This window comes from Athene noctua, chromosome 3, assembly GCF_965140245.1.
Source record: "Athene noctua chromosome 3, bAthNoc1.hap1.1, whole genome shotgun sequence".
Lineage (NCBI taxonomy): Eukaryota > Metazoa > Chordata > Aves > Strigiformes > Strigidae > Athene > Athene noctua.
The window spans coordinates 62,968,741-62,983,982 of NC_134039.1; the positions used below are offsets into that span (position 1 = coordinate 62,968,741).

The 15,242-nt window shown below is 35.4% G+C and overlaps 1 protein-coding gene across 16 annotated transcripts in view; it reads right to left on the reverse strand.

The window, feature by feature from the left end:
- The window catches only part of CADPS2 (calcium dependent secretion activator 2), a 322,958-nt gene that overhangs the window by 110,035 nt on the left and 197,681 nt on the right, over nt 1-15,242 (reverse strand). For 9 of the 16 annotated variants that reach the window (XM_074903181.1, XM_074903183.1, XM_074903175.1 and 6 more), the window contains exons 9-12: nt 14,761-14,827; nt 8,572-8,680; nt 7,221-7,424; nt 564-572 (exon numbers count right to left, since the gene is read on the reverse strand). In XM_074903181.1, the coding sequence (XP_074759282.1) occupies nt 564-572; nt 7,221-7,424; nt 8,572-8,680; nt 14,761-14,827 (389 nt within the window). Of the gene's footprint in view, nt 1-563; nt 573-7,196; nt 7,425-8,571; nt 8,681-14,760; nt 14,828-15,242 lie in introns of all 16 variants that reach the window. The other 7 variants (XM_074903178.1, XM_074903177.1, XM_074903176.1 and 4 more) reach the window with 2 other exon arrangements.

Consider the following 15,242-nt stretch of genomic DNA (forward strand, 5'->3'; position numbering starts at 1 on the left):
ATACGAATACCTAATTTGTCGAGTCATTATTTACAATAAGGCAGATGACAGAAAAGAAAAAGGATTAATATTTATTTCTGCCATTGGTCTCATGTACAAATTATACACAGCTGAATATTTCTTAAATTAACTGGCTTGATTTTTGTCTCTGGTTAACCACACAAATATAAAAGATTCCCCCTTTTTAAAAGAAAATCTGTGTAAGCACTGACAAGTAATTAAGTATTTTGAAATCAGGAGACTGGATGTTGCAGATGAAACAGATTTAACATTCTGATACAGTCATCGAGATGATCAGAATGTGTAAGACCTATTGAATACAAAGCAGCTTGTGTAAGCAGAATCTGTTATTACATAATTTGGGCAAAGTAAGCAACAAATGTTTACTTAAAAGTAAAAAATATTTACTTAAAAGTATAAATATTTGCTAGATTACATTCTACAGAAAGATTCATGACAGATCACCATATTTTTAGGTGAATGAAACAGTGCAAATAAGATGGTCAAATAGTAACAGAGGTCTGTTACCAAATCTATCTAGCATCAGAAAACCAAAAACTTACCTTTGCCAGCTGCAGGCAAGCAGGGAACAATAGAAAAGTAAATCTAGTGTAATACACTACATTTTATTTTACTGCTATGACATAAATATAAGACAACTGGTAAATCTTTTTGAAACAAAATGGATTTAAAAAAAATATAAGAACTTGATCAAAGATTATGAGGAATGAAAAAATGTTGTATGACTGTGATCTAAACATTATTTAACACCCTACTTTTAAAAATCATTAGAGTGTATTTTTCAAATTCCTACACAAATGAGCTTTAGATGTCCTGTTCAAGCTACATGCAATTTCGAAAGACATAGAGTGATATATTGTGATATACAGTTAAGAAAAAATACAGTTCCATTTTATTGTCTACAGTTTCTCAATCTTGGGAAACAGTGTGAAGATATTTGGGGAGAACTTTGAAGCAGTAATACCTCTGCTTTTTCACAATTATTTTTCTTCCCTTCTTAATGGAACTTGTTCTCCTGCTTGCAAGTTGCCTCAAACTCAGTGTTTCAGCTTCTATTTCCCTGTTACACTGTCTGTTTCAGGTTGTGTATTTTTTTCAGCTTTTGGAAAACTACCCCTTTTTTTTTTTTTTTTTTTTTTTTTTTAATCAAGGTAGGACATATATATATATTTTGAAACCATGGTAAAAAATTTACAAAAGGTTTAGCAAATTCTTTGGGTGTTCTTTTAAACAAGGACATTCATTTTGGCAGAACAACATCCTGAATATGACTCTTGCCATCTTTGTAAGAGACTTCCAATTTCAGCCCAGCTGCAAAGACTATATATAAAAATCATCACAACCTCAGTGACTCAGTAGAGTTAAGTGAATTAAGACGACCAAGAATTCCATGTCCATGGCACAGGCTCAAGTAGTTCCTAGTGATAACAAAATCACTAGGCATCATTTCTGTTCCATTCTAGCCCAGAAGCAAATACAAGTTTTCTGTAGCATTTACTCTGTGCTAGGGTGAACTATGGGAACTGGCCTTGCAAAGCAGTGACCTCCTCCCTTCTGTGGCGCTCAGTGACATCTCTGCTTAAGTTTAAGCATTGTGGGAGCAATTTGAACTAGCTCAGGCAGGCAGGAAAAAAGCACAGATAAAGACAAGAAATCTAGTATTGTAGGGATTAAAAAGATTTAAAGACTAGGAGTAGTAGGGTAAGAACTATGACTGATACAGAAGAGGCTGGAACTGCTTGGATGAAGATGAAGGTACAGATGCTCTTTGCAAAAGACAGTGGCAAGACATGCATTACATTCCTTCAAGTGCCACTCCATACATATAGTGACAGCTTACATCGGGAACATTTTGACTCTTGATCATTGACCAGGGCTCCAAAGTGCTATACGCTTAGAAGCACAGGCCAAAGAGACAATCTATGCCCCCAGAACCTTATAATTTAAATATCAGACAACGAAGTAACAGTTGGAGAGAAAATGGCAGAATATGAGAAAGCAGGTGGCCCATATGGCCTGACCGTCAGGCTGGGGATAGCACGCTATGGACTGCCAGTATTTTGCCAAAGGACAGATTTGAAGAAGATACTAGTTAGTTTTTGTATGTTTCTGAGTAGCACAGGAGAAAACATAAAGGTGACTTACTAACTGACTAAGGTGGTGGAGGCCAGTGTTAACCTTTTCTTTCCAAAAGGGAGATGGGGGTAGTTGGAGGCAAGCAGGAATGGAACATGAAGGGGAATGGGGGAACATGCAGGCAGGGTGGAGTTACTCCTCTCTTTCGGGGGGCAGAGTGTATGATGGATATAAAGCTGCCAAACCTACTGAGAAAATGTCAAATGAAAAAGTATCTTTTTTCTGTTTGTTTCTAAAAGATTTAATTAAATGAACATACAGATACAAACATTTCAGAACTATTTTAAAAGCACTGCTTTACAGGAACATTACCAATTATTCCAAAACTGAGTAATGCCACCATACAGTTAAGCAGTGGTATTTCTTGTGTGTATGTACTATGACACTAGTACCTTAATATTAATCATACTCTGGTTTTCCCACAGAGTCTCTGATGTAGCCAGTTCGAAGATTGAGAGTGATACAAATAACATTTAAAAGAAATATGAAATTAAAAATTTATTCCCATATCATTAAACTATGCTAGAGAGAGAAACTTTATAGTGCCTACCATGAGTATATTCAAACAGACTGAATACCTTAAATTTTCATGACTAATCCCAAATCATTTCTTCATTTGGCAAATTGCCTGCACTTTCTTCCTGATTACACAACACTGACTGCTCCACTTGGATGATTTAATTGTCCACACAAATTCCCTATGCGATGCTCTTTTGGTCAGATAGATGCTTCATTTGGAAATGTCTTCAATGTTGCTGTCATTAAATTGATGTCTTGTAATACCAATGTATATCTGTGTATTTGAATCCCTTTGCTACTCCCTTGCTATTTAATAAACAGAATGTGATGTTTTCTCCATGGGCTCTGAACAGCATTTTTATGAAAACTGTTATAATTGGTCTCTGCAAAATCTCAATTATTTTCCTTTTGTGAGTTGTTTTGATAAGTGACATCATTCCAAAAGAGAGATGAGGAAAACTATACATCTCAGATCAAAGGATTCCTCACCTAACTCGGTTTTCCAGTATCTATCTTCTCTCTTCTCTGCAAATATTTTCACAGAGACCATCTCTGAACTCATGGTGGTGTAGGATCAGAATGATGTTTGGCTTTGTGATTCTTCATTAAGACATGACAATCCCCTCATGTGCTGCTGTTACTCCTTTGTTACAAGCAAGTTATTAACAGTGTTCATCACTTCAGCAGCTCTTCTAATTGTATGAATAGATCTCCTAATACATTCCTCATTAAGAAACGGAGAGCCTCCTGCACCTTTATATGACTCAGATGAATCTATTTTTAATTGGTGCTTTCTCTGAAACATTCATGTCCTTGGGGAACTTCTGTTTTTTTCTACAATCACACATCCTTAAATACTCTGTCCTTTGCATTATAGCACGCTTATTCAGTATTGTGGAACTGAAGAGCAGTCTCTTTTTCTTGATCATTGCTGACCTGTCTTCACTTTTATTTTGGAGCCAGTTAATACTACAGAAGTGCAGTACCAAGTTGCTTTACTTAGAAATTAAGAGATTGGCTAGTATTAATTTTAGAAGTTGGACAGGTACAATAGTTTGATTTCAGTGCCACACTTAAATGTGTATTTGCCTCATTGGTAGTATAGAATATCAAGTTTCTTCTAAATGCAGTAAATGAATGATCCTAAACTGCTATACAGCATCAAGAAGAGACTGCACATTCAGGTCAGTTAGAGATCTGTAGGCTGGCCTTTTGGAGTGCTGCTGCTGTGCACATGCAAGAGCAATATTTCCATTTTCTGCATTTGTGATAATTGCTGTAAAGATCAGTAAGACCCTGGCTGTTGTCTTATAATCACGTCTAGTTTTTTTTCTGGAGTTCCTGATGTGTTTGTTTTGATCCAGCTCTGAGGTGGTTGTGTTTTGTTCACCTCACTTTAGGCACTCTTTTGTACAAGGAATTATCTTACATAGAGCACCAATAACTGCAAAAAATACAGCCTTTATTATACAAAAGGAATCTCTTACTCCTTCCTTTCTACTACTTTCTTTTATACAAAAGAAGTTAATGGTATAGATTACAGGAATAATTCTACCACAGCTTACCAAAACTCTTTAAAGAGTTTTGAACTTGAGAATATAGAAAACAGTAGAGGCTGTGAAAATTTACATCATTTACACTTACCAATTGATTAAAAATATTGAATGTTTAATGAAATGTTTGCCTGTGACAAGTTATCATTTTCAGTTAAGAACATAATGTTAACTTTGAAAAGTAGAATTTTGTCTACAAGGCCATGGAAAATGGAAATGTTAGTATTTATTACTAGCAAAAAATTAACCTTACTAGAGCTAGGTATGTGGCATAGTAATCATCATATGATGTTCTAATATCATTAATGACAACTTTCAGTTGTTTTTTGTATCTATCAAGAGAATTCCAGGATTAGAGAAGATATTTTATAAACAAAATATTTAAGAACATTGAAACATGTCTCCTGAAGTTGTTTTTTCTCCACATCCAGCAGTTTAAAGGGATTTAAATTTTTTTCAAGTTATTGAAAGTGCTTTTTGTACATTTTATCAGGATGAGTGAGTTGAATTTCTTTTCTTTTTAGAGGATGAGGAAGATGGAAACAGACTTTCAAGGCCTGAATATTATTAAATGACATTTGTTTTGCAAAGCTCTAGCTGGTTTTCTGCTTTCTGTATGTGGTGGGGGCATTATACGATATGCTTTTAAAACTAAAACAATGTGATCTTGTATTGGCTAGAAATGCTTACATGATGTATTAATTGAAGAATAAGCTACACAAAAAAATAGTTCACAAATTCTCTGGTCATAACTGCATTTCTTAATACTAAAAATGTATCATAATAAAGAAGAAAAGAATGGAAATTAATTTCAATATATATAAACTAGCTCTCACGTACTTGGTGTTATATCTTAATTAAAAATAAAATACTCTTAACTTCATGCAAACATTTGTCTAGGGGGAAACAAAATGAATTTAGGAAACTGAACATATTTAAATCTGACAAAGGGTCAGCTATAGATTCTCTTTAGGACTAAAACTGTGCCCCAAGAAAATCATCATAGTATATGTAAATGAAGCAGGAGTCTTAGAAAATTATTTAAGGTTGTATCGGTAAACACTAGGTCTTGCAGTTTCATAAAAACTCATTAATTTGATCATGCCCATTTCTTGCTCAAGTGCAAAAGACAGAATAATAAAATTTTCCTCATGTAAACAGAACTGGAGACATTACAGAAATCAGTCAAACATTGATTCTTTCAAGACAACCTCACATTAAATGAAATTTCACGTTACTCTGTTGAAAATAATTCTATGAATTAATTACAAAAATGTCAGCGTTGAAGTTTATTAAAACAAAGGCCAATAATAATTTAACCATGGATTTTTGATTTATATACAGTTCAGTCATATCAGTTTGTGCAAGTTGCTAAATAAGCATGCCAGAAAAATACATGATATTTTGAAGCTTTTGAGCCTTTAAAAAACCCCATTTTTTCCTATAGTTTCCATCTAAGAACTGTAGTCTCCCTAACTATCTAAGATAATATCAACACATGTCAATCTTGTTTTTTAATTCTTTACCACTAATTTTATGTCTGGAAACATAATTTCAATATATCCAAACTTGTACTTCTTTGTACCGTTTTTTTCTATAACTTTCCCTGCCCTGTAGTCAGTGTTTTTTAGTTGATTTAATTTTCATGTAAACACAGTGACTAAGAAGGGGAGCAATTCCTTGGCTACTGCTAACTGCAGTCACTTCTGTCCTTTCTAATTGATGCATACAAAGTAGAAACATTAGGAGGGGAACACAGTGAACTGCCAGTACTCAGCCCAGACCCAGGTAATGGGGAGGAGGTGAGCAGAAGCACTTCTTGGCTGTTGCCCCACATTTGCTTTTGCAGTGTTACTTACATCCTACAAAATACTTCACCTTTACAGCCCCCGTGATAAATGGTTATTTCACCCTTCCAAATTGTTTCATATTAGAAATTCAACATATGTCAGTGCTTTTGTGAGATTAAACTATGTTTTTTTCAATGTTCTTGACAGCCAAGTCGGGATTTTACATAACTGTTACTGAGTTTAACAAAAACATTTTACTGCCTTCCAGCAGCAAAATGGTAAAAGATTGAATGGAAGTCTGTGAGACAGAGTGATAGCAGGATTGACATAGGAGAATGGTTTTGGGTCAACATGCTATAGACTTCAGACATTAAACCAAGTTGAGTCTAAAACATTTATCTCTTCTATCACTCCACATATACACATATATGATAATGTAGAAGGATTATTGCATGCAGTCACATGATGTTTTAAAAATTTGATGGCTATTACAAAAATCCTTGGATTGCACTCAGCCTCCAGAACAGAAAAAAAAAAATTATGTTTCTTATGTGCAGATATCTAAATGACAGAATACGTCCAAGGAGATTATATGAAAATTTCAAGATACGGTTAACTATGCCACCTACCTTGATTTTCTCTGAAACAATACTTTCCTCAAAGAAAGATGAGGAAAACTTAAACGTGATTATTTTTTTAATTTTTTCTATATGTAGTTTAATATTACACTGACGTGTGCAAAAATCCAAGCAGTCCATCTAGTGCCTTTCACATCACAATGTACTGTCTGCACAGCAATTTTAAAATGACTAATATATACAATGTATGATAAAATGACCTAAATCTATAAAATTCTGAGAAGATTGATGCTTTTCTATTCAACACTACACTGCCTGGCTATTGAAAAATATAATGTAAACCAAACACCATCTCCATGGTAATATGTGGGTCAAATGTAATGAATATGAAGCTAATTGCTGTATTTTCATGGATTATAATAAAAATAATGACCTGTAAATCAGGATTTCCCTCGATGGTAATAATAATCTGAGTTAAAGTGCTTCTGACTAACAACAAACTGCTAGGCACATTTCTCTAGAGAATGAGTGCTGCTTAATTAAACTTTATTGAGGGAGCTGCTACATATTTTACCATCTAAAATCAAAACCAAAGCCACAAAAGAAAAAGAAAGCAAACTCACAAAGTGGGGATATATCTGTGCTGACAATTCCTCCTTTAGGATTCATCTTCTGAGCTTGACTTGCAGGAATAGGCTTATATGATTGACCTGTGGCTCTGTACATGGCTTGAACCCAGAGTATTCTATCTTGCTCATCATCACTGGCAAATATCACGGTGTCGCCTTCTTTAACAGCATTGAAAAACATTCGACCACCCTGAAGACCTGGAGCAGGAAGTAGGAAGGTAATCTTACTAAATACAAGTTACTTTGAGATCACTTTATTATCATTAATGTTTATTACATTATTGGTTTTCCTCTGTGTATGTGTGTGGGGGGTTGGACATTTAAAACATTTTACACGTGTTTATGACCTAGAAATACGATAAAATCTAGAGCTATAATGATCAAATGGTAATACATGGAAGTTACAGGAGAAAATATTTCCATAATACCATTTCCAATTCAATTCCAATTTATTTCTTATTCATCTTCTCTTCATCATATGCTATTTTGCATTTCTCTAACATATCCTCCTTCTTGGCATCATTTTCTTAACTGTAACCCCTCATCAACTTTATCTCTTCTTGAACAGAGGCAACTCCATACCTCTTACCAGTGTTGCTCCTCCTTCTTCGGTCCCTTTTTTTCATTCCAGTGTTTTGTTCTGAGAGTACATAACCAGAACAGCACACAACACTCAATGTGTCTGCACTGAGGAATTTTTAATAACAACATTGTTTTGGCTTTCCAAACACCTTCTGAATATTGTTTGCATTCTCAATTATTTTAAACATTAGGCCAATGCTTCCCAAGATCAGTCTTCCAACATCTTAGAAGCTATATTCATAATAAGTCAATAAGTCAAATTCATAACGGTCCACTGTGTAGGTAGAGTAGAACTGTTTCTCCACATGTGTAACTTTGATTTCCCTCTGCCATTTTAATACTGACTTGTGCAGATTTTTCTGATATCCTCAAATTTATTTTTGATCACCCTAAGTAATTTGTGTTTGGCAAGCACTGTCATCATTCACCTTCTTTTCTAAATCATTTATGAATATACTTCACAGTACACTGCCACATGACTCCACCATCAAAAATAGAGAGAAATGGGGAAGAGTGACTAGAATTAATAATTATTTCCTTGTATCATATGTGGTCTTACAATGTTTTAGGCAACCTTAGTGTAAGTTTACTGTTCATTCTTCTTAAAACAAGATTCTTTCTAAAAGCATGATTCTTCACACCAGAAAATCCTAGTGGAATAATTGCCAAAGAACCTTGGGGTATTTTGCTGCTAGATCAAAACAACCAAATTGAATCAGCTGTTTTACACAAACATATCATACTTCAAAATCATGAAAAGTACCTGTGTGAGGAGCTGTATAATCCACAGTGTATCCTTCGAGCTGCATCAGTTCCTGAGGCTCAGATTTCTTTTCTCTGTAACTGCACATCGCAAATGTGTATTGGCTAACCTGAATAAGAAAGGACTTCTTAATTCCTGAATTCCATTCCAGAATTGTATAGCACATGTACTATAGTCTAAATTAGCTTTCAGTTGTGCTGAAGAAATAAACTCCATTTTACAGTGTAAAAGTTTGCGTCCTTTTCCCTTCCTACTAAAAAGAACGGAGCAAAAAAAAAGACATAAACACATCTCTCTGCAGTTTCCTGGAATACAATGTTATTTTGGCTGTTGCTCTATGAAAAACTGAAAGGAAGCAAATTAGGTTCTTGTAGAGAAAACACTTAGTACTGTGGTACTGACCAAACTCAGTCTACTGTGTGAGAAAAAAAGTCCCGTAATCCAAAAACTTGAAAAAAATGACTTTTATGGATAAAAGTACTGTTTGCAGAAGGAGTGACAAATGTAGCTGTAAACATGAAAACATAATCTGGCCAATTCCAGTTAAAGATGGTAAGTACTAGAACCTTCAGTTTGATTTCATAGTCTACTTTCTGCATCATAGTCTAATTTCTGCATCTTTTGCACCTGTGTTCACACCCATCTGCAGGTTGCTTGGCTCACTGGACACCGTACTGTGTAGGCCAAGCAGCTTGCAGCTGGCATGAACAACATCAGTTACTTCTCATCAAGTATAATTATTAAAAAAAAAATAAAGAAGGGAATCTGTCACCATGAGGTTTCAGACTCACTAGACACAATAGAAAGTGATAAGGAGACCTGAGGAATAAGTGACTGGAGAGATAAAGAAAGGAATATAATGGCTGGGAGAGGAACAAAACTGAGATGTTCCCACCCTTAAATGAAGAGCTGGAAAGACTATAAAAGGTGACTAGAAGAAAGAGCCTGTGAATCTGTGAACACCTGAAACTTAAGGGAACTGAATTTACATGGGCCTCTGAAACTCCCATCTCCAAGGACTGGATACCAGGCCAAATGACTTGTTTTGAACTATAATATAACTTCTTAGATCTGTAAAGTTATGCAAGCATCTAAGGACAGGCAAGGAGCTTGTCTGATAGACAATGGACAGTCTTTATTGCAGTTGCTGACGGCTCAGCTAACTGTTACCTAGATTTATTGCTTTGGCTACAACTCCAGGAATGATAATTTTTGAAGTAAAATTTTGACAACTGATTTCAGCTTCATTCGTATATTCATCAGTGTTGTACCTGTACACCACTCCACCTCAAAGTCTTCAAGTTGAAAGAATTCATATTGACAAAAGATTTTTCACTCTTTGTGAAGAGTGATATTTTTGGAAAATATCAATCTTCACAAAGATATATATCTATAATAATACATATTATTATATATTATAATTATATGATTATATAATAATATAATAATTATATTATATATTATATATAATCTGCATAATGCTCTAAAAATATTTAATTATTTTAAGTATTTGGGGTTTTTTGAAGCAGGGTTATGCTGTGCTATGTGCAAGCAGTATGTGGTGACTGAACATCCTCCGACACAGTGTGTACAAGCAAAAGGAATGAGCATAATATCTCTCTCTGCAGAATTGCCATCAGGCCTTGAACACTGAACTGATGTCTCCAGAACCACAGCAGAAGTCTACAGGTGAGAGAAATTAAACATAAGTATTCCAGTTTAATGAATACATTAGTTAAGTGAAGGCAGTTTTATAGGAGATAAGAATTTGAGACACAGTCAGTCAACTAAAACTCAGTGCCAGCTTTCCACATCAAATTTAGTACATTCACTTAAGTGGGCTGTACCAAGGAGAGCTAAATATAAATAAACACAAAAAACAGACTAGCCCATCACTTCCAGAAATTCAGATTTTCAGGCTAAAAGGGACTATTACAACCAGCCAGTCTGTCCTCCAGCATGACATACAGAACAGAATTTAACTTCACTGTTTGTGTACTGAGCCCATAGCTTTGTTTTCATTTATGCTATGTATTTTAGAAAATGAGTGCATTTTGGTTTAAAGACTTTAAGTTATCCCTGAGCTGGTAGGGCAGGGTCTGGCAGCCAGGAGCAGGGCAGCCAGGGGCACTGCGGCAGCTCCAAACCCAGGCACTGGGCACCTCCCTGGGCACAGGCCAAGGCTGGGCCGGGATGCAGGCCTGCAGGTGGGCTGGCTCAGCAGTGCCCACTGCTGGGCAGAGCAAGGCTGGGGAGGTGGGACCAGCCCTGCCGTGGTCTCACTGGGGCATGGGATGATGGCCCTGGGAGGCTGAAATGGGGTCCTCGGCTGTGGGCAGGGTGGGGAGGCCCTGGAGGGGCTGGGCAAGGACAGTTGGGGCTGGTGGTCCTCTCGGGCCCTGACACAGGGCTCAGCCCCTATGCCATGTCACCTGCTCTAGGCCCAAAAGAAATATCACCTCTGTTACAACTTGGTATTTCCTTGTTTATATTCCCAAGAACCGTATTTTCTCTCATGCACAAGCACAGAGGGAGCTGTTGGTTAGTCCCACACCTGTAAATCCTTTGCAGTTAGCATTGTATTTCATGAGAACTCCCTCCTTTTCTTATAAACTGAATGTACACATCTAACTTCTGATACCTGGCACTACAGTAAAAACATTTTTCAAATTGTTCGATTTTGTTAAATGAAATAACCTGGCAAGCACCCACACCATGCACATATGCAAACAACCCCGTATAATCACACTGTACAGACAAACTGAGTCATCAAAAAGGAAGCTCACAGAACTAATTGTGGAAATGCACAGGATGCTTGTTTTTTTCAGATTTCTTCAGCCACTATATGTTTTTGAAGATAAGCTTGTGGAAGATCTGAACTATGTGTCTGTTCATTTTCAACCTCACCTCTATAACAAGACAGAGATTATAATGCTGTTGATTTTACTTTGTCAAACGTATTTGAAATGCATTATCTTATTTTAAAGGAACAATTTATTAAATGATATTCATGTCACAATCAGCCTTACACTTCATCATGTTGTTGAAAATCAGACATTTAAAAGTCTTTCTACCAAAGAAGCAAATAGAAAAACTCCAGAAAAGTTTGTTGGGGAAAAAGAGTCTCAACAAAATGAAGAAATACAGAACTTGACTAATTTGTTTATATTCACAATCTTTTAAACTCTTTTCCTTATGGTTATTGGTGTCTGCTGCCAGCTATTACAGAAAGAACCACCAGAACAATCTGACATTACACTTTTTAATACAGATCTATGCCTGGGTTGAAGTGTATTATTAGAAGTTAAAGAAGCTGTAGGTAGTTTTTCTTTAGAATTCAGCAAATTAGTATCAATGCTTCATGGAATAATGAGTACTTAAAAGTCAGAACTATGTACAACACATTCTCAGACAAAACCAGAATGAAACCACCTTCTTAAATAGTAATTCTTGAGAGAATAAAAGGCAATCCTCTCCCTACAACTGCATTTACCTGAATTTCATAATTTTCCAGAAGTCCAAACACCTGACTACCAGCTGTTCTACTTACATTGCAACAAAGTGGAAAACCAACAACCTATGCACGCATGACAGATAGGCACAGAGATGTGGACATGACTTATGAGCTGTGTCACTAGAGGATGTCCCCATGGGGCAGAAAGAGCCTGTTTTAATGTGTGGGAGGAATTGTTACTGCAAACCTGGAGGCTGACTCTGTGGTCCCTGCTACAGGGAATCACTGAGCAGCCCTCTTCAGGAGTTCAGCAGCAAGAATTACCCTATTTGGTTGGCGTGTTTAAAAAAAAAAATCCATGAAACAAATAACTGACTTTTCAAACACTATAACAGATAAAATTAAAATGACAGCAGTGAATCTGCATTCAGATTATTGGAGGAAGATATTATCAGACAGCAAATGAAGTAAAACACAGCATGTCCAGCTGAGGCTTTTTACCTAATACGTTATATGTCCCCGTTTCTAGCTTGAAATGAATAACCTTTTAGAGAAGTGACTGGATTGTACAAGGAAGAAAAGCAAATATAATGAAGAGGTTAAAATTTCCAGACTTTGTAACCTTTCTGTAACATTGAGCTGTTCTTTCAGAAACCACTAACAACTTCTAATACGTGTAGCAATAATGAAAGTATACATTACTCTCATCACGCGCCTGGAAAACCAGCATTATTAATCTAATTTCACATCTGAGTTAAATTTCCAAAGTATGTGTAAATCATACTGATGTGCTTTGTTTTAGAATTGAATTTCATGCCCTTAATATTTTACTAATATAAACTAAAAGCTAATCTATAGAGGATGACTCATCAATATGTCAATAATATATCAATACAGCAGACTGATATTCATTACTTAATGCTTATTTCACACATATTGACTTCAGTTTATTGTTGGTGTATGTATCATGGTTGAACTATATAAATGAGTCAGAGTTGTCTGGACAGTAAATATGGATTTAACAGGGTATTTTTTATATATCTTTTTTGTATTGATAGCTGCTTTAAAATGAAATAGATGTCTAAATCCTACCACAGGAAAATTCCTGTAATATTCTCCTCCAGTATTTAAATTTCAGCATAGAAAGTAGAAGATAGTTAAAATTAACTTGGCCAGAATAAACTGGTCTCCCAGATGGCTCCATATCACATGCACATAAAGACTATGTGTTTCTTAGGTGCACACCTTGAAACTTAGATGACACCTGTGGCTTAGAGGAAGAGAATACGGTCTTTCTTTTTGTGAAAGGGGGGATGTAAAGTAGGAGGAGTGTTAAAGGAAAACATGAAGGACAAGGGAACATCTAGCCTTTTTTTTTTTTCCCCTGTAACTTTCAAGTTATTTTCCCTTCACATCCATGACTTAACAGCAATCCTATATAGAGATCTTCTCAACCTTTACAAATCTTAATAAAGCCACAAAAAGTCCTCATCTCTTCACAGAGGACCTTGGTAAAAACAGAATCCAAGTTAATTCAGTAGACTTCCCATAAGATCCTCTTCAACCTTACAATCATTACTTACTGATTATCAATACTCGAGACAATTTCTATTGAAGCCAGGGAGAACATTGTGCTGACATCAAGCTTAGCAAGAATAATATGCAAATACTCTCAGCTTTTAACTTTATAAAGACCTTGTTCAGGATTTTTCTTTTCATCCTTACAATTTTCATCCTTACAATTTTTAGGAGTGGGAGAAGATGAAGTCAGTGTGACTGACAGAGTGGTAGAGAAAGCAATCAGGCTTTCTGTAAGTAGTTTTAGAAACTTTATTGTTAAAAAAGGCCTCGTTAACAGGCTTCATCCATTGTATGATGTTTATTGAGACTCACACTTTAACAGTTTGCTGTCAACAAAACAAAGGACACAGAAGAATAGTGTTTTCTGATCTGACTCAGAAGAACATCAAATTTGTAACTGCAATCTGAAGGCAAGCACAAACAGAAAATAATGATTTTCCCCAAGATTTACCAAAATCATTCATTTCTCAGTTTTGACCACTCAAAATCTACTTTTCTATTCCCATGCTATTAATCTCATGTTAATGTCATCATTCATTAGCATGTTCTTAGCACTTACAGTTCTAGGTGCAGACAAAAAGCTACGAAATATCAGTCGCACATTTCTGAGGCCAAGAACAATTGCCACACTAGATTTTCTGTAACAACTACATCATTTTACCCAATTTAATATTGCAAGGAAGAACAAAACATAGCATTATTCAAAAAATATTTACAAAGAAGTTCTTAATAGTAACTACTGTTGCTTTAATTTTAAAGGCAGGAAATCTTTTTGAGATAGAATAAATTAAAGTGTAAGTGCAAACCACTTTGTGAAATACAACTTTATGTTAAATCAAGTGCTGCTAGAAAGCTGTTAACAGAATGTTTCAAGATCACAACAATTTAATTCAGAAATTTCTAGGTTTCAGCTGAAACATTGCTTAGTGTAGGGACTCATTTATATATATGTAAAACTCAGACACTTTTCTGTTTACTACATATGTAATTTTTTTAAAAAAATACCCTGGACGTCTATATGCTGTAAGAAGCTTGGAGTAGTGCTGCATTTGTTGCCTGAAGATACTAATTTACTAATGGCTTTAGAAACCATACGTAAGAAAATTGATAGTCTAAGACCACTTTTAAATGAAATTTCATGTCAGACTACTAACCTGAACAAGAACAAAGTAGCGTTTTTTCCACCGTTTCCAAACCTTCTGTCCTAGAGCGTACAAATATCTGTAAAGGAAAAAATAAAGGGAATGTTTTTTCCATTAATAAGAAGCATGATATTAGGAAGACCCAATATATATGAGTATATTCATTTGTTCTACCTACTGAGATGCTTTCTCAGTGTTGTCATGTCTAAAAAGTTATTTTGTCTTCTATGTACTCAGACCATAAAAATGCAGAGATATTTCTTTTCACTCAAAATAAGAAGCAGAAACAAAAGATCTCATGTTTGAGAAGACTAACCTGCTTAACATTTATATTTCACCAATTGCATATGAAAGTACAAAAAAGTGGAACATTTTGACTACACAGAAATACTGAATGTTAGAAAAGCTAAACTCCCCAACATGTTTTATTCCATTTGGTTTCCATAGATTTCCTAGTGTTCCTCCAGTCTGTGAGAAGTCAGTCTCAGTATCAG